This window comes from Anarhichas minor, unplaced genomic scaffold (assembly GCF_050575085.1).
Source record: "Anarhichas minor isolate MPS153535 unplaced genomic scaffold, ASM5057508v1 ptg000006l, whole genome shotgun sequence".
In the NCBI taxonomy this organism is placed as follows: domain Eukaryota; kingdom Metazoa; phylum Chordata; class Actinopteri; order Perciformes; family Anarhichadidae; genus Anarhichas; species Anarhichas minor.
Genome location: NW_027466452.1, coordinates 2,927,005 through 2,947,413, shown reverse-complemented (window position 1 = coordinate 2,947,413; position 20,409 = coordinate 2,927,005). Strand labels below are relative to the sequence as shown.

General features: G+C 41.0%; 1 protein-coding gene across 1 annotated transcript; it reads left to right on the top strand.

Annotated features, from left to right (window-relative positions):
- Positions 1–4,268: 4,268 nt before the first annotated feature.
- Positions 4,269–20,177, top strand: LOC142935146 (myosin-7-like). Its single transcript, XM_076079305.1, has 37 exons — positions 4,269–4,469; positions 4,666–4,809; positions 4,907–5,063; positions 5,145–5,172; positions 6,050–6,155; positions 6,247–6,339; positions 6,416–6,479; positions 6,573–6,671; positions 6,773–6,876; positions 7,395–7,533; positions 7,613–7,731; positions 7,847–7,996; positions 8,139–8,309; positions 8,396–8,719; positions 8,822–8,881; positions 9,030–9,235; positions 9,503–9,626; positions 10,642–10,778; positions 10,872–11,127; positions 11,798–12,040; positions 12,125–12,301; positions 12,409–12,554; positions 12,679–12,769; positions 12,857–13,246; positions 13,348–13,474; positions 13,613–13,731; positions 13,830–14,026; positions 14,116–14,299; positions 15,331–15,496; positions 15,596–15,720; positions 15,801–16,109; positions 16,198–16,401; positions 16,526–16,822; positions 17,856–17,960; positions 18,064–18,159; positions 18,458–18,592; positions 20,157–20,177. The coding sequence occupies exons 1-37, from the start codon at positions 4,269–4,271 to the stop codon at positions 20,175–20,177; spliced, it is 5,814 nt and encodes a 1,937-aa protein (XP_075935420.1).
- The last annotated feature ends 232 nt before the right edge of the window (positions 20,178–20,409 follow it).

Genomic DNA, 20,409 nt, shown 5'->3' with positions numbered 1-20,409 from the left:
TCCATGCCTGCCTGCTCCTCCAAATGGCTAGGGAGGACTGCAAAGAATCAATAACCAAATATCTGGTTCATATACTGAAAAGAAACAACAAGCAAAAACAACAAATTATATTTATCAATGTTCTCTTTAACACTGAACCAAGAGTGCTACCCTTACCTGTCAGTCTAGAGCTTTGCCTGGCTGCCAGGTCTCAGTCATTGTTACTGCTGCTGGAGACTAAATAATGATTTGGGGCAGGAGGAGGGAGGCCCCAGACCCCCATTGTGTGAAATTCAGGGAGTCCTGTCACGTCTCTTATTACGTGTCATGTACTTAACTCCCTGAGCGACCACGCAGGTAACTGTTAGCTAATGAAAGCACATTCGCAGTATGTGTTGAGGATTATCAGCACGATTAACAGGACATCTGAGCCCACGGTCAGAATGACGAGGAGGACTGACCGAAGATGGAACAGTTCACCACCTCTATAATTAGACCATCTTTAACATGGTTGATGATGCTTGTGGTCTTAACTCAGGAGTTTAACACTTTCATAGTTTTTACAAAAAACGCGGTTTGCTACACTGACTGGCTTAGCACGATGGTGATATATTTATAGGCTGTGTATGAAAGACAAGGTCTCTCTCAGGGTATTCCCTCTGCTACTCATTTTCTTCTCCAGCAGCAGCAGCAACATCAGCGGTAGTTTGGGAAAAGTAAAATTGGTTTGTTACCATGCATTGGGTTGGACAAATAAAGAAAAAAACGCCATGTCCAGGAAGGATGATGTCACCCCTCAAGATGATATTTGATGCAAAAGCACCAGAGCAATGACCAGAATGCACCAAAGACGGGGAGTAAAGGTTAAATAAAGACAAAGACCAGGGGCCACATACATAATGATTCACTAGTTAATGGACCGGTGTGTAGCATTTTGGGGAATCTATCAGCACAAATGGAGTATAATATTCATGCCTATGTTTCCATTGGTGCATAAACACCTGAAACTAAGAGTCGTCATGTTTTCATTCATATATCTACAAAGGGAGCTGGTCCTCTTCATGCAGCCACTGCTAGATGCTAGCTCCTACACGCTGTCCCTTTAATTGCAGAAATGAACAGAACCATAAATACCTGCTGTACTCTATGTACCAACCTGGATCAACAACTTAGAGACTAAAACAATATTAATAAACTGTATTTATAAAGCACTCGTATAAGAAAACAATAAAACAATTATAAAGTTATTGGTAAAATCTGAGGAAAACTTTCTGGCAAAATTGAGTTTCAAATAAAAAGAAAAAAGGTTACTATGAAGACCAGTTTAAAGGCCAGAGACACGTATCTAAATGCCCCATCTATTTCTCCTTCTCCAGGTTGTATGTAATTAACTATATGTGGCGACAATATTCTCTGGTTGTGACATAAACAAATCATGTCAATCATGTTTCCTTTAATGAATACAAGTTTGAACTGTGAGGTCAGTGTTGTCTTCACTTGGTCTTTAGCAGGGGCATGGCATCTCTCACTTCCATTTGGCACCCTGACGCCAGCTGTCAGTAACGGGGCCGGGAGCCGACCTATCAGAATGGAAATAATCTCAGCACTTGTCACCAGCTGTTGACCCTCCTTTTGTCTCTTGACCTCTGAAGGGGCCGTGATTACTGGTGCTAGTGACAGGTTGTGCATTATAGTTCCTAACAGGGGAGTCGAGACCATCGGGAAGTTCCAGAAGAGTCCCGAATGGCCGATCTATTCTAGGCCAGTGGTCATTGAGTTTTTATCTTTCCATTTCTAATGTCAGTAGTTACTGTATGGTCCTCAGTCGTGGCGTGTGGGCCCACGGAGCCACAGAAGGCACAGAGCGGATCGCTGACTGTCAGACTTGGCCAATCTAATACTTTCAATACTGAGGGGGGTTACAAGCAGCCCCTCCCAGTTTGAGATCTGACTGATTCCATCTTAAAGTCCCAGACTAAATTACAGTCTCAGTAGCCTATGTCCCTGGTTGCTATACATAATAACTAATGTATGTTGAATAAGCTGTATGGGTTATACATGATTAAAGGTGCTACATACAAAACTAGGAGCATTTTGATTTGACTCTCAATGGCTCTGAACATGGTGACGGTTGAGCCGGCGGCTTGTAGCTAATAGTGCTAACAGCACTAACAGGGCAAACTTTGGCAACAGTGCTGACTAAGCTAACTGTGTTTACTTGAGGGGTAACCAGCGCGTGGGTGGGGGAGTGACTTCATCCTCTGCTCAGGTAGACATTACTCCTCTATGTCTTAGATAATACTTGTTAACTGCTTTATCAATACTCTGAATATCATATATTCTGCCTTTAAATATTTATGCGAGACAGAACCCAGCTGGAGGCCATCATCTGCTACAAGTGATCCCAGAAGCAGGCAAAAGGCAGGGTCCCGAAAGCCTCTGAGGCTGTTCTCCTCAATCAGTGCCGTGTGCTAAACAGGAATTTCACACAGTTATCTTTGTCCTCCAAAGACACGACGCCATGTCAACGGCACTGTAACTGCGAGGGCCGGCTCGCACCCGCCGCTGACTGATAATGGGAGAAGGCTTCCACGGTGACCTCGGCATCGCATCGGAGCATGTCGCGCTGACATAGCCCTCCATTGTGTATCATCATTACCGCCTTTCAGTGAATCTCAAGCATGTCACCTGTGGCAGACCTCTGTCTGTGTTGCCTCGCACTTGTCGCCTGGTTAATCTCACAGAGTCCTGTTCTTTATTTAGACCGCCCCATGCGGTATCTGGTGGCTGTTTATATTACCCCAAAGTCCATTCTATGATAACTTAACGCAATATGTTACCAATGCCTCACTGCGACTCCACCTAAGCCTTCTGGGTAATTGAGACCCATACATGACATGCTTATCTAGAATATCCCGCCAAATATTTTCTGCGTCTTCCGTTGTGTTTAGAAAACAATACCAGTACTTTGCATTTACGGAATACTCTGGATTCATTTTCATTATGCAAAGAATGTTAACTCTCCTTTTTAGTTTTTTTGCTGCTTATTTCTTTGTCAATCTCCAACATTTATTATTTAAAAGTTTATCTTTTGTAAATTTAGAAATATATTGAATTAGAATGTAATGTGATGATTTCTAATTTTCAAAACAGATATATAATACCTGACTATTTTCACTCTAGATTCTAGCGATATGCTAAAATGCTTGCTTACATTTTTTATTGGATGATTTTTTTTTACTTTGCGTGAAAGTGCAGATCATCAAGGAAACATTATATAATAGTATATAAACATATTTTTAACATGTTTTCTCTCATTTTCATTTATATTGGTAATATTTCCATTTGTCCTCTAATAGCAAACAGCTGTTTGTCCACATTTCAATTACATCAATGATCATCTTTGATCGACCTGCCTGACAAAAAAAGAAAAGGTCTGACCAATAAATATTTAATGATAGAATTTTAAAGATAAAATTAGAAAGATTTTAACATCCTAAAGTTTATCATGTCACCATCTGTTTAAATATCACCACATCTATTTTAATCATAGACCATTCAAATCCATTAAAACAGTTTTTGATAGGTATCCGTCTTGCCTGTCCGAAGTGAGGATGCTTCTGCTCATGTATTGTTCCTGTAACAGAAGCTCACTTAAGGGATGATGAGAAAGGAATTCCTCCCTGTGTCTATTTAAAGAGTGAGTTGTGGTCCCCCGGCTGCTTGAGGATACCTATGATTAATCACTGCACTGCATGGAGCTCCTAATATGGCCTCGTCAGGAGACCCCATCGCTGATAACACTCTGACCTGCTGATTTCTATATTGCTCTCCGCCACTCATTAACCCCCTCCCCTCACGCACCCCCCGACCCCACGCAGACACAATAACATTCCTGGACCCTGAACGCTCCTCCATATTTGGCAGAGAGGCTTTGTTTATAAGGGGAACTCATGGTGAAACCCCCAACAGGTCACCATTCTATCTCAAGGTAAGGTGCGGGGACAATGGCTCACACAACACTTTGAGCATTACCTGTGTTGGTGTGGACTTCAGACTGCTCTCATCAATTTCCATTATTTACTTCCTCAGGACCATTACACCTCAGTCTCCTCGGTAGGGATTGGTAAGGTAAGAGCAACTGAAAAATGAAAATGCGTTTGATTGGAAAAGCAATAAAATCGAACACCAATATGTGATAAATTAACTAATACAAAACTGACAATATTGGCATATGCCGTGTTTTTATTCTGAATTTCAATCATTTTTTCCTGTAGACAAGGTGAAAAATGGGCGATGCTGTCATGAGAGATTTCGGGGCAGCAGCCCCTTACCTGAGGAAGTCAGACAGGGAGCGTCTGGAGGCCCAGACCCGTCCCTTCGACATGAAGAAGGAGTGCTTCGTTCCGGATACGGACGAGGAGTTCGTGAAGGCTTCTGTCACCAGCCGTGAGGGGGACAAAGTCACTGCTCAGACTGCAAAAGGGAAGGTCAGTGAGCTGGCAGGCACAGCTGCTCTGGATGCAACTGGTTTCATAACTAAGACACAATGGTACAATGCAAGGGATGATTCAGGTCCATTTGTCCTTTAGTTCTACAGAGCAATGAAACAATAGGAGACTGATGCTCCTACTGCGGGATCACACAGAAAAGCATTACATTAACATTCACTATCTCCATTTTCAGACTGTCACAGTGAAGGAGTGCGATGTCCACCCTCAGAACCCGCCGAAGTTTGATAAAATTGAAGACATGGCGATGCTCACCTTCCTCCATGAGCCAGCTGTGCTGTTTAACCTCAAAGAGCGTTACGCAGCGTGGATGATCTATGTGAGTTGAGGCAAAGACTGTATCCCTCACCTATAGTACAACTACAGCATAATAGTATCTTTTAAAATCATTAACTTCCTCTATTTCATTCTCACAGACCTACTCTGGACTCTTCTGTGTGACTATCAACCCCTACAAGGGGCTGCCAGTCTACAACCAAGAGGTGGTTGTTGCCTATAGAGGAAAGAAGAGGACTGAAGCTCCTCCTCACATCTTCTCCATCTCTGACAATGCATACCAGTACATGCTGACTGGTAATTCCCCTTCAGTTATTATAACGTTCACAGAGAGGTGAATCCTAGAATCCTCCAGTGATACTTTCTTCTCTTTTCCAGACAGAGAAAATCAGTCAATTCTCATCACGTAAGTTGTGTTTTCGTGTTATCCAGTTGAGAATGATATATATCTGTGAGAAATAGTTTGTTTTGTGAGTTTTTGCTGATATGCTTCAGTTACTCCCGGTAATGTATATTGTTATTTTAAGTGGTATGTTATCAGTGAACAGTTGCGTTTGTTGATGCCACAGTGGAATAAAGCACCTAAATATGAACATTAACATTATATTATAGATTTACTGGCAAGAAACGAAATAGCCAAACAATAATCAGGGTGTATTCTCAGCCTGTTCTCATACCAATGACGTCAAAGAACTGCGCTTTGTCACATCCCTCAGCATCTGATAACGACACACATCCCCTTTACCATCTGCATGAGATGCACCGGGCTCCCAAGTAACTACAATGTTAACCCATCCACTACATTATTAGACCTTCAGGATGTAAGGATGTAGTACGTTGACAGAAAACACTCTTTCAACCGGTGTTAGAGACAGGTGCTGCTGTCCTAAAGTGTTGTTGAGTCATTTTGAAGTTATGTTAGTTATGTTTGTGACTTAAGTTCACGTACCTATTCTAAACCCACCCATGATGTTTTTCCTAAACCTGAGTAATTGGTTGTGTTGCCTAAACTAAGTTTACATACTTATTTTAAACCCAACCATGATGTTTTTCCTAAACCTAACTAAGTTCTTTTGTTGCCTAAACCTAAGCAAGTGTTTTTGTTTAAATTAACAACGTTAACCACGTAAGTTAACCACGTGTTTATTGCGACCAGTACTTGGCTGCCATGTGTGTAAGAAAATGATGCTAAAGCATCAATATTGTCTTTAATCAAACAACCTGAATAGTTGGAGAGGCTGCACTGTGTGTTGTCAACTTATCAAACACATTTGTGTCTTCAGGGGAGAATCTGGTGCTGGTAAAACTGTCAACACCAAGAAAGTCATCCAGTACTTTGCCAGCATCGCAGCTGCAGGCGGGAAGAAGGACGCAGGCTCTGACAAAAAGGTTATAATGCTGAAACATTTAACGGCACATTGAATAATGTTCTTTAGATTTGAACTATTTGAACAAATGTTGCACTCCTCAATTCTTTCAGGGAACCCTGGAGGATCAAATCATTCAGGCTAATCCTGCTTTGGAGGCCTTTGGGAATGCCAAGACCATCAGGAATGACAACTCTTCTAGATTTGTAAGTTTCTGTCTGTAATGAAATACCCCTTTGTGCCAATTCTATTTTAACACATTTTCATTGGCATCATTTTTAGGGCAAATTCATCCGAATCCACTTTGCAGCCAGTGGAAAGCTGGCCTCAGCTGATATTGAGACATGTAAGCAGTCTTTTCTCTTTGCTTTTCATTTTGTCTGTTCACATGTTCTTAATGATCACCAAACCCACTCACATAATGCAAATGTCTTTACAGATCTGCTGGAAAAGTCCCGTGTCACCTTTCAGCTTAAGAATGAGAGAGATTACCACATCTTCTATCAGATTCTGTCTCAGAAGAAACCTGAGCTGCTTGGTAAATGAAAAACTGATCTGTGACCAGTAGCAACAAGTAGTTGTAATGTTGCTACATCCCAACTGGCATACAGAATCTAACACTTCTGTGTTGCTTCTCAGAGATGCTGCTCATCACCAACAACCCCTATGACTACGCCTTCATCTCCCAAGGAGAGACGACAGTAGCCTCCATCAATGACTCTGAGGAGCTGATGGCAACTGATGTGAGTAGGGATGAACCATGATGTCTAATGGTTAAAATAAAGTAAATTAAAGCATCACTAATAATTAGTAAACATTATTCATTATTATTGTATTGTTTGTTAACAGGATAATAACTATTAACTAAAGTTGAACTAACTATCAATTTACCATTTATTAATGATGGCTAGTATAAAGGGTGAGGGTTGTTGAAAAATGCTCTGGCTTCCTGCATGTTATTTCGCATCTAGCTGTTGATCTAGCATTATGAAACTTGATGTCACTTATAACCCAGTATCATTGTGTCTCTAGCCAAAGATTTAAATAGACTCGATTAGATTCCAACTATGGTTATAACGTGGGATCATGGTGGCTCAGAGAGCACATTCTATCTTATCCCCCGGATCTCTCCTGCCACTCTACTGTGTACCCGAATACAATCCAAAAAGTCAATGACATATCAAATATAATATCCCTCTTCCCAATTTAGGATGCCAAAACTAGCACAAATGTTGAGAACTTATCCTGTGCTCGTCCACAGGATGCCTTTGACGTACTGGGCTTCACTCAAGAAGAGAAGAACGGCATTTACAAGCTGACTGGTGCCATCATGCATCACGGCAACATGAAGTTCAAGAACAAGCAGCGTGAGGAGCAGGCAGAGGCTGATGGCACTGAAGGTGAGACAAGCTCTCTGATCAGGGACATGAAACATGTCAGAATTGAATGAGTTTATTAAGAGATTATGCATTTTCTCAGGTATTGACAAAGTCGCATATCTGATGTGCCTGAACTCTGCCGACCTCATCAAAGGTCTCTGTCACCCACGAGTCAAAGTAGGAAATGAGTGGGTCACCAAGGGACAAACTGTCCAGCAGGTAATAATGCAACTTATTGTAAGGTGTTCCTAAAGTACAATAGATAAAGGAAGAAACACTGACTGCAAAACAAAGGCTATTTACTGTAGCTTTCAACGGTTGGATTTTCCTTTAGGTGTACTATGCTGTTGGCGCACTGTCTAAATCAGTGTATGAGAAGATGTTTCTGTGGATGGTGGTGAGGATCAACCAATCCCTGGACACCAGGCAGCCCCGCCAGTACTTCATTGGTGTACTGGACATTGCTGGATTTGAGATCTTTGAAGTGAGCTTCTTCTATATAATATATATTATACAGGCAACTTTATTTAATCAACTCCATCTTTTTCAATTTAATGCAGGTAACACATATATGAGTATGAAAATGACTACTTACTTATAAATACTTTTGTCACATTTCATTCCAGTTCAACACCTTTGAGCAGATGTGCATCAACTTCACCAATGAAAAGCTGCAACAGTTTTTCAACCACCACATGTTTGTGCTGGAGCAGGAAGAGTACAAGAAAGAGGGCATTGAATGGACTTTCATAGATTTTGGTATGGACTTGCAGGCCTGTATTGACCTGATTGAAAAGGTGAGAGACTGGACGATTACATGTTCATGAATTAAAAAGTAAAAATGTGTGGTCATTTAAAACCACTTTTATTGTTGTCCCTTCAGCCCATGGGTATCATGTCCATCCTTGAAGAGGAGTGCATGTTCCCCAAAGCCTCTGATGCCACCTTTAAAGCAAAGCTCTATGACAACCATCTGGGGAAATCTGCCAACTTCCAGAAGCCCAGAGTTGTCAAAGGAAAACCAGAGGCTCATTTTGCCCTGATGCACTACGCTGGAACTGTTGATTATAATATCAACAACTGGCTGGGGAAGAACAAGGATCCTCTGAACGAGACCGTTGTAGGACTCTACCAGAAGTCTAGTCTCAAGCTGCTATCTTTCCTCTTTGTAAATTATGCTGCATCTGAAGGTAGGAATGAACTGAATGTACTGCATTTGTCACAGTAAGAACTGCAATAAAACGTATGGCTGTGTCTGTAAATGAAATCTAATGAGTTGTACAATGGTTCATTAGGTGAAGGGGGAAAGGCCGGCAAAGGAAGCAAGAAGAAAGGTTCATCCTTCCAAACTGTGTCTGCCTTGCACAGGGTTAGTAAAAATACATAAATATGTGTCAACGGCTACTTCACATATAAATGAATGACTGAGACTTCATTTTACATTGATAACGGGGAGATATATATCACAACAATCATATAAAATGGGTGTTAAGCACAGGATTTAATGCCATCCACAGGAGAACCTGCACAAGCTGATGACCAACTTGAGGTCTACTCATCCTCACTTTGTCCGCTGCATCATCCCCAATGAGACCAAGACTCCTGGGGCCATGGAGAACCCTCTGGTAATGCACCAGCTGCGCTGTAACGGTGTGCTGGAAGGCATCAGGATCTGCAGAAAGGGCTTCCCCAACAGGATCCTCTATGGAGATTTCAAACAGAGGTATTATTTTGTATGTCAAATATGTTTGTTTTATTGAGATGTTTCCATTTCATATTTATGTTTCTCAACTTTTTGTAGTACTTTCCTGATTCTTTTTTTGTCTATGTCTATTGTATGCCCCAAATACCAAAGCAAATTCCTTGTATGTGAAAACCACCTTCTCAATAAACCTGATTATTATTATGAAATGCTTAGTCACATAGTTTATAATTCTAAAATAAGGTGTTATGTAATTTTAAAATGTATTTTCACCGTTCCATTTTCCAGATATCGCATCCTGAATCCTGCTGCCATTCCTGATGGCCAGTTTATTGACAGCAGGAAGGGAGCTGAGAAACTTCTTGGGTCTCTGGATATTGATCACAATCAGTACAAGTTTGGACATACAAAGGTAATTAATCAACAAGACGAGTCCAAAGCACATCTGTTACAAATGTTTAAGCAATAACAAACTACAGAATGATGGTAAATGCAAAATGTGGCAGAAAAGTAGAAGAAGAAAATAATCAAGAAGTCTCATCAAGTCAGTAAACCAGTCAGAGAAACAGATGAAGAAGAAGATTTGAACTGTTTTCACTGGTCATTTGACTAATATAAAAGAAAATGCTGATAGTTGTTAGTTGTTATGGTGACAAGACACGTCAGTGGGGTCGTAAAGTGTTGTCGCAGCTCGCAGGGAAGAGAATGGATGCTGCTCCTGAGATGGATGGCTGGCTAGTTAAATAGTTAGCTTGTCCTTCTCCAGGGCAACATTGGTTGAGGCAGAGGGACCATTAGACCCAGCGCTACCACTGGCTACCAGCCCACTGTTCAGCTCATTTACTGTAACAAGTGTAGCATTAAAGCATGGTGGAATTAGCAAGCTAGCTAATTAGTCAACTGTCAGCTAGTTAGTTAGCTAGCTTGTAAATTCCACACTGGTAAAAGAAAATGAGCCAAACAAAGTTGTATCGCATCTGCCGATAGCAATGAGTTTTCCTATGGTGTGACATGAGCGTGTGGCCGAAGCGTTGAGTTGTTTAAATTTACTCATTTACTCTGACTCTCTACGCTTCATAACGTTACTACTCCACTTTTTAGTCGTTACTGCAAAACCTCACCTCAGTAAGTCCGCAACTAGTCGTAAGTGGGTTTAATTTATATGGAAGTTTGGCCACTACAACGGCTACATTGATTTGAATGGGAATGTCCATTCTACTCCTATTCTATTGCTATGACACCAACTCAATAATGCCATTTATAGAGTATTCTTATATTAAATACAATTTGCCACCATAAGCTACTGGTTACACCAGACCAAATAGGACTGTAGCAGCAAAATCCACAAGTGTATTGGATTGAGCAAGGGACCATTTAAGTTGAACTTTGAATTTCTAAGAGGAACATATGTTTTCATGTACTTAAAGGTGTTCTTCAAGGCTGGTCTTCTTGGGACACTGGAGGAGATGAGGGATGACCGTTTGTCACTCATCATCACTGGAATCCAGGCAAGAACAAGAGGCCTACTGGCAAGACTGGAATTCAACAAGATTTGTGAGAGGAGGTCAGAGAAATCAGGAATTAAAAAAATTAACTAAAACCAAGAAAATTATAACGATCATTCATTGAGATTTAACTCTGGTTGATCTTCCGACAGAGATGCACTATTGGTGATCCAGTGGAACATCCGTGCCTTCATGGGGGTCAAGAATTGGCCCTGGATGAAGCTCTTCTTCAAGATCAAACCTCTGTTGAGATCTGCAGAGGCAGAAAAGGAGATGGCCAACATGAAGGAAGAATTCCTGAAGCTGAAAGAGGCTTACGCAAAATCTGAAGCTCGTAGAAAGGAACTAGAGGAGAAAATGATCTCTCTTCTTCAAGAGAAGAATGACCTGCAGCTCCATGTCCAGTCTGTGAGTCTAATGACATTATTCTTAATATCAAAGTGGTAATATAACCATACAGTATATAAAGCACAATCTCAGTCCCAACTTGTCAAATATGGATGCTTTGTCAGGACCCATTGGTATCCCTTCTTAATTCTTAAACGGGTTGTCCCATTGACTTCAACATGTTAACGTTACGTAGGTGACATAAGTTAAGTACGTTATGTTACTTCTTGTTAAACGTCGACTTTTACTTTCATTTGTACCAACCATCGAACCAAATTTGTGCATAAATGAACGTACCTAACCATCTTTACTGCCATTTCCACATCACCTTATATTATCTTCAATAGGTAAACCAGCCAAAAAAAACATTTGGAAATGATAAATCACAACTCTTTTTTATTGAAACAGAGTACTCATCAGTAAAACAAAGAAAATGTACGCAAGCCTTTTCTAACTGCTGTAGACTTCTGTGGCTCTGGTGTACTACCGATATAAATGTTAATTAAAAGAAATTCTGCAAATTTGATTAGCGATCCACCTGTGGGTTCCGACCCAGTCTTTGAGAATGATTGGTATATACCATATGAATATATAATATAATGTATATATATATATTTTTTTTTTCTTCTTAATTAATCATGTATCTTGCAACTTACCATATGATAACAAAGTAATGACCATTTCAATTTAGGAGCAAGATAATCTTGCAGATGCTGAGGAAAGATGCGAGGGGCTGATCAAGAGCAAGATTCAGCTGGAGGCTAAATCCAAAGAGCTGTCTGAGAGACTGGAGGATGAGGAGGAGATGAATGCTGAACTAACTGCTAAGAAGAGGAAGCTGGAGGATGAGTGCTCTGAGCTGAAGAAAGACATTGATGACTTGGAGTTGACTCTGGCTAAAGTGGAGAAAGAGAAGCACGCCACTGAGAACAAGGTATGATGTACACTAATCACTGTAAAGTGTTCCAAATAACATCTGCATTGAAGTCCTTGATATATAAATGTCCTTTGGCCATAGGTGAAGAACCTGGTGGAAGAGATGGCTGCTTTGGATGAAATCATTGCCAAGTTGACCAAGGAAAAGAAAGCCTTACAGGAAGCTCATCAGCAAACGCTGGATGATCTGCAGAGTGAAGAAGACAAAGTCAACACTCTGACCAAGGCCAAGACTAAGCTGGAGCAGCAAGTGGATGATGTAAGAATTCTACTACGTATTGTCGCAATCCCTAAGTGTTCAGTAATACCATATGCTCCTTGCATATTGGGATACATAGTTTGACTTTCTGCAATAATATTGTTCAGCTTGAAGGTTCACTGGAACAAGAGAAGAAGATTCGGATGGATCTGGAGAGAGCTAAGAGGAAACTAGAGGGAGACTTGAAATTGACCCTGGAGAGCTTGATGGACCTGGAGAATGACAAGCAGCAACTTGAACAGCATCTGAAAAAGTAAGCACATTATACTACTGTATGTACAGTATGCCTGGAACTCACACAAGACATTAAAGCTCTACAGATAAAAGCAGAGCCGATGACCAGTTGTTCTAATCCTCACTACTGTATTTCATCACAGGAAAGATTTTGAAGTCAGTCAGCTCAACAGCAAAATAGAAGATGAGCAGGCCATAACAATTCAGCTTCAAAAGAAATTGAAGGAGCTCCAGGTAATAGATGATTACAGTAATGTGTAATGGTTAAAAATGGTTAAAACCCCTGATGGTAATAGTGACCAACTAGTTCTGCATTTACAGGCCCGCATTGAAGAGCTGGAAGAAGAGCTGGAGGCAGAGCGAGCTGCCCGAGCCAAGGTGGAAAAGCAGAGAGCAGACTTGGCCAGAGAGCTGGAGGAGATCAGTGAGAGGCTGGAGGAGGCTGGTGGAGCAACATCCGTCCAGATTGAGATGAACAAGAAGAGAGAGGCCGAGTTCCAGAAACTCCGCAGAGACCTTGAAGAGGCCACTCTGCAGCATGAAGCCACTGCTGCCACACTCAGGAAGAAACAAGCCGACAGTGTGGCCGACCTGGGAGAGCAGATTGACAACCTGCAGAGAGTCAAGCAGAAACTGGAGAAGGAGAAGAGTGAGTTCAGACTGGAGCTGGATGACGTGGTCTCCAATATGGAACATATTGTGAAGACAAAGGTTGGCTGAAATGATTTCTTGCTAATGTTGAAATTGTATGGATATGGGGTATAATTCGGGGTACAATGGTAATATTCAAAATGTTTATTTTTAAAATCTAGACAAATCTAGAGAAGACATGCAGGACTCTGGAAGATCAGATGAATGAATACAAGACTAAGTTTGAAGAGGCTCAACGCTGCATAAACGACTTCAATATGCAAAAAGCAAAACTTCAAACGGAAAATGGTATATTGATATCTGCTCCATGTATTTGATAGCTGACAATTTTCAAGTTTCCTTGAATACAGAGAAAACCAGACAAAATATCTCTAAAAAAGGTTCGTTGGGACACTGACAATATGATTCTGCATTTGCCGATACAAGGTGATCTCACAAGGCAGCTGGAGGAGAAGGAATCCCTGGTGTCTCAACTGACAAGAGGAAAAATATCCTACACTCAACAGGTTGAAGATCTAAAGCGACAACTGGAGGAGGAGACCAAGGTGTAATGAAGTTTCAGTGCACAATAACATCACAGGACATTAACTTCTAATCAAAGTGTTTTACAGTGTTACTCATTCATATGATTTTGTTTTGACAGGCAAAGAGTGCCCTGGCCCATGCAGTGCAGTCAGCTCGTCATGACTGTGACCTCCTCAGGGAGCAGTATGAGGAGGAGCAGGAGGCCAAGGCTGAACTGCAGCGCGGCATGTCCAAGGCCAACTCTGAGGTGGCTCAGTGGAGAACTAAGTACGAAACTGATGCCATCCAGAGAACCGAGGAACTGGAGGAGGCCAAGTGAGTAAAACGTATTTTGACCGGAACAATTCAACAATTCAACAAAGTTTAAAAGCAATCAACCCTGAATCAATTTTATCATAATGCAGGAAGAAGCTGACTCAGCGTCTGCAGGATGCTGAGGAGGCTGTTGAAGCAGTGAACGCTAAATGTTCGTCTCTGGAGAAGACCAAACACAGGCTGCAGAATGAGATTGAAGATCTCATGGTGGATGTGGAGAGGTCTAATGCTGCTGCTGCTGTTCTGGACAAGAAGCAAAGAAACTTTGACAAGGTGAAATACTGCTAAGTATCTGTGAGCACCAAAACTATCAATTGGCAGGGTCTGAGGCTCTGAGCCTTTGAAGAACTAATATTAGGAAATTATTATATTTTTACTTTTAAAACTGCTATTTCCAGTCGTGCCACATCTCTACGGCCATTATCTCCAACACTCAGCAATTTACACCAAACAATCTAGATTGATAAATAACACTACAGGTAAGAGGGAAAATATGTATTTTTGATATTGGGGTGAATTGTCCCTTGAAGTTCATTGGCCAATGGAACACTAACATGGGTTATTAAAGCCAAAGTGTGTAAAATTAGACAAAGTCTAACTTTGTCGCTCCCTAGTGGTAGTATGAAAGAGACACTCTGGCATACAAATGATTGGGCTAAAACATTGCATAAATTTAAACCTGCACTCAATATTTTCCACAAAAAGCCTATACCATCTGTAAAAGATATAAAATAGTGGCTTTACAAGACAGGAGTGACTCTCCATCGGTCCAAATGTGTCTATAACACCTATTGAGCAAATTTGTTCGGCTGCATTTACACCAAATCTGGCGTTCGGCAAATAATGCCAGTCCTCCCATTCATTTGGATCTGGGTAAAAAAACAACCGTATTTTGGCGAAAGATTGAAACCCAATAAACTTTTGGAGAAACGCAACATGACCTCACATTGGGGTAACCGGTGATCAGACCAGAAGACGCCAACCAGAAGAAGAACCTTGGTTACTATGTAGCATTCCGCTGTTTACCAAGCTCTAAAGATGGAGGGGAGACTGATCGCTGCCACGACGACTTTTCCAGAACTGTACAAACATGAGCAATTTAAGTGACACTCCCACACCGTTCAACAACCCTGCGGTAATTGCTGCAACGCCTTATTTGGTGTAAATGCAGCCTTTGTGTTATCTTTAACTCCACCTTGGAGTGTTTTTTTCAATAATAGGACAAATTGTTTCACATAAAGTGAATTCCCAAACACGTCATCTGGCGCATATACACTTATTGCTGGCCTTACTATCCACTGTAGGTCCTGTCTGAGTGGAAGCAGAAATACGAAGAGTCCCAGTGTGAGCTGGAGAGCTCCCAGAAGGAGGCCCGGGCTCTGAGCACTGAGCTCTTCAAACTGAAGAACTCTTACGAGGAGTCTTTGGATCATCTGGAGACCATGAAGAGAGAGAACAAGAACTTACAAGGTAAGATCTACTGCCGGGGTTTGTGTCCGAGTTTTTGCAGACATACTTCATGAATTAAATTATAAAGCCATCTTAATCACTCTGCCTGCCATTCCACAGAGGAGATTTCCGACCTCACTGAGCAACTTGGTGAGAGTGGGAAGAGCATCCATGAACTGGAGAAATTACGGAAACAATTGGAGCAGGAAAAAAACGAGATCCAGTCTGCTCTTGAGGAAGCTGAGGTACAGGCCCTCTGAATTAAACATTTTAGAATTCAAACTGTCTGCTGCAGTGTATAACTCTGTACCCCCCTGTCCACCAGGCCTCCCTGGAGCATGAAGAGGGTAAGATTCTAAGAGCCCAGTTAGAGTTCAATCAAATCAAAGCTGATATTGAACGCAAGCTAGCTGAGAAAGACGAGGAGATGGAGCAGTCCAAGAGGAACCTGCAGAGGACGATTGACACCCTACAGAGCTCTCTTGAGGCAGAGACTCGCAGCAGGAATGAGGCTCTTCGTTTAAAGAAGAAGATGGAGGGAGACCTGAATGAGATGGAGATCCAGCTGAGCCAATCCAACAGGCAGGCAGCAGAGGCCCAGAAACAACTTAAGGCTGTTCATGCACATCTGAAGGTAAACTAGAAAAAGAAAGGCGGACTTTCTTATGTTTCAAATTCAAACTGATTCTAAACATTCATGTGGTTGATATCATCCCATAAAGGATTGCCAAATTCAGCTCGATGAGGCTGTTCGGGCCAATGATGATCTCAAAGAGAACATTGCCATTGTTGAGAGGCGCAACAACTTGCTTCAGGCTGAGCTGGAGGAGCTCAGGGCTGCTCTGGAGCAAACGGAGAGAGGTCGCAAACTTGCTGAGCAAGAGCTGCTGGACGTTAGTGAAAGGGTGCAGCTACTGCACTCACAGGTAAGATCTAATAATCAATTGCAACAACCACGGATGACTGACTGTTTTTTTTGGACATTATGAAGAAATCAAAGGCATTACTATTTCTAACTGCAGTAACAATCTCTCAAATCTCACATATCAGAACACCAGCCTTATAAACCAGAAGAAGAAACTTGAAGTTGATGCTTCCCAGCTTCAAATTGAAGTAGAGGAAGCGGTGCAGGAGTGCAGAAATGCTGACGAGAAGGCCAAGAAGGCCATTACTGATGCTGCCATGATGGCAGAGGAGCTGAAGAAAGAGCAGGACACCAGCGCTCACCTGGAGCGCATGAAGAAGAACATGGAGCAAACCATCAAAGACCTGCAGCACCGTCTGGATGAAGCTGAACAGATCGCCTTGAAGGGAGGCAAGAAACAGTTGCAGAAGCTCGAGGCCAGGGTAAGAGAAATTAGCCAATATACAAATTTTACACACTTCTGCAAGTACAATTCTCAGGTTCTGAAAAGTGAAGCCAATGCAAAAGGGCCTTAAATCTGCATTCTCTCTAATGTCCATCAGGGGGCGACTCCTCTGGTTGTATAGAAGTCTATGAGAAAATGACTCTACTTCTCTCTTGATTTATTACCTTAGTAAACATTGTAAACATGAGTTTATGGTCTCAATCTCTAGTTTCAAGTCTTCTTCAATACAGCATGATGTTCATTTAGTGAATTATGGTCCATTTAGAGTCAAATAGACCATAAAGAGGAGTATTAGTTAGGGCGGGTCTACCTTGGGATTGACAGGGTGCTACCACGGTGTTGTCCAGTCTGGAAGTTTTCTGGGTTTTCATTTTAGAACTTTAACCCTTTCAGTGTGTTTTCAGATCATGAAAGTTAATTGTAATCATTTTGGTCGCCTAAAAATGTCTTATTCAGTATTAATTGTACTTAGCTCCACCCTCTTGTGTCACTGCAAAAAAAACAACATGCCGTTGGCCAAAATCCAAGATGGTGACGTCTAACATGCCCCACTAGAGACTTCTAAATAGTCCACAAACCAATGGGTGAAGTCACAGTGACTACGTCCACTTCTTATATACAGTCTATGGACCAACATTCATTTAATATTCATGAAGCTTTAGTATCACAGTTTGAACTCGTAAGCAGACAACATGATCATCCCACCATGCAGAATCTTTCAAATGGAAAAAGGAAAATGCTTATTTTCAGTTTGCTAGATAATCATATTCCTTCACCAGGTTGTCGCTAACTTTCTTTCTGCTGTTTGATTATGGGCAAGTAGTGTACAGTGTATCAGACCTTTGAGACTGTGCCATGCCATTGAATGTAAAAAAAACGGTGAGCTGAAATTGGTTAAAAAGCTCAGCTGTGCCGCAGAGTGGACTGATAATTATCTTGGGAGTTAAATGTTAAAATATATTCTTGTGGAACAGTGCATTTTCAATAAGTCATTTTCTGATGTTTTTCAGGTGAGAGAGCTGGAGAGTGAGGTGGAGTCAGAGCAGAAGAAGAGCACTGAAGCTGTGAAGGGAATCCGTAAATATGAGAGACGCATTAAAGAGCTCACATACCAGGTGATTGTTTTTTTATGAATGGATCAACACATTTTTATGAATATTCTCTATATTCTCCTTATCAAACTTGAGAGGCTTATACCTATTCCCTCCATTTATTTAGACTGACGAGGACCGCAAGAATATGGTGCGTCTGCAGGATCTGGTTGACAAACTGCAGCTGAAAGTCAAAGCCTATAAGAGAGTTGCTGAGGAGGCTGTAAGTGTGAAAAGTTGTCCTTTATTTGTGCTGTGTGCTACTTCACTTTTGTCAATTGTGTCTTTTTATATTGTACAATTTATTACATTTGGTAGTTGCTAAAATACTATTAAAACAGCAGTTTTAAGTTTGAGGCAGAAAACATCTCAGCCTCCACTATGACTTGTTTTAGACTTAATTGGTAAACTACAATGTTGAAGCTGTGAAAACCCTTACAACTGAAGAGCATGTGGCCCCAGGTTCATTGCTTCTTGCAGTAATAGTATATTGTGGCCTTTGTTTTTGTTGAATCCTGTAGGAAGAGCAGGCCAATACTAATCTGGGCAAGTTCCGTAAACTGCAGCACGAGCTGGACGAGGCTGAAGAACGAGCTGACATCGCAGAGTCTCAGGTCAACAAGCTGCGTGCCAAAAGTCGTGATGTGGGCTCAAAGGTAAGAAGCCTCTCTCCACTTCATGTACTGTCCTACTGCCTTCACAATACTGCACACTACTATTCAATGATCCATTAACCATTTCAATGTAATCCATTTAAGATGTGTGTTAATCCCTTTTAATTAGTAATTATAGAAATGTTCATCATTTTAAATAGAAGTATTAAGGAGTAAATAAGCCAAACCAGTTTTTGTATAGATCAATTTTATTTACATTTCTTTGAATTAATTTAGTTAGTTGTATTAGTGAAATTTAATGTTAGTAGTACTGCTTTTTTTGTTACACAGAAGGTACCATGGTAATTTAAAAGCCAACTATGACTACAAAAAGATTCAAATTGTTAATTAAAAAAAAAAAAAAGTATATTCTTTATAATAATAACTATCAGTGTTTTTTTGTGAATGCAGAGAAACCAATAAACATTCAACCAATCAAATGGATGTAAACTAAATAATTTATATAGATAAATAGTAATAATTAGTGTTGACAGTTCCAACTGTATTATTAGCCCTTATGCAGTGAGTGGGATATGCTGATGTTGTGGCAGTGTTGGTATACTTACCCACATTTTTGTTAAAGTCCGGGAAATCTGAGGTTTGTGTCTAAACACACATAGCATTAGCGTTTCTGCTGATCAAATTTCCAGTTACTACCATTACTTACCACAGCTGTGGTGTACTGGCCATCTGACATACCGGGACAAACTCCAGTGGGTCATCCGCCCTGTCTGTCTCCTTACCTGCCCTCTCTGTGTGCCTGTACGTGAGAGCGTGCTGCATGTCTGTTCCGGTTTAATTTCTGCTTAGGTCATAGGCTCCGCCGTAGCCTGCTCCATCGCTATTATTGTCACTGTTAAACGGAGTATAAATTGTGTCACAACCTCCACAAAATGTGTCGATTCACTATCAGAACTTTAGCAATTTGGTCCAAGAACGTTCAGAAAGTCAAGCCGGAAGCCTCTGTTGCCCCTGCTCTGCCCATAGAACATGAGGTTAACATTCAGCAAAAGTAGCATGCAGTAGTGAGGTGTACAATATGTGGTATTTACAGTAACTGTACATTTGAAATCAACCCTCATCCATCACACTGCCTTTTTTATGATTTTGAAACCTAATTTGTATACTTACGGATTTTATAATCATTCAAATGTGGCTGGGCGGTTATTAACACATTGTTTTGTGTTGTGACAAACTCAGAAGACATGTTTACTTTTGGTTTATCCTGACTTTAACCTTCTATCTTGAAAAATAAATGTTTTAACTAAATTATTTCAACAGAACTCAGTTTTTTAAACATTTTAGCTCTCCTCCAAATTCATTCATTGCTACATTCTTTAGATTCATCTCATCCCACAAATTACACAATAATACTCAAGCATTTCAAATGATTTGTGCCAAGCCAACATACTACGGTAAAGGTAACCTGACAGTAAAATAAACCTCCTTCATGTTGAATCACGAGTAACATCTTCAAGTTACCTTTGGTAACACTTGTTGGGTCTTGTTGCTCCGCTGTCACTAATCCGTGTCTCTTTGTCTACTCTCTTATCATTCTTCATCACAGAAAGGGCTAGATGAGGAGTGAAACTCTCAGACGACCACCTAAGACCTTTGGGATCTCCTTTGCTGTGGTCCCCTTTGTCTTCAAAGTAATTCTGTAGAATAAAGAAAAAGTGCATTCAAATTAACGTGTAGAGTCCTCATTCATTTCAATCAGGCAGAATTCTCCATGTTAATTAACCAAGATAAGTCATATCACGTGTATGTATTCACCAGCTTTCACTTCATGACCCATGACAACTATCACCCAGCTGGTA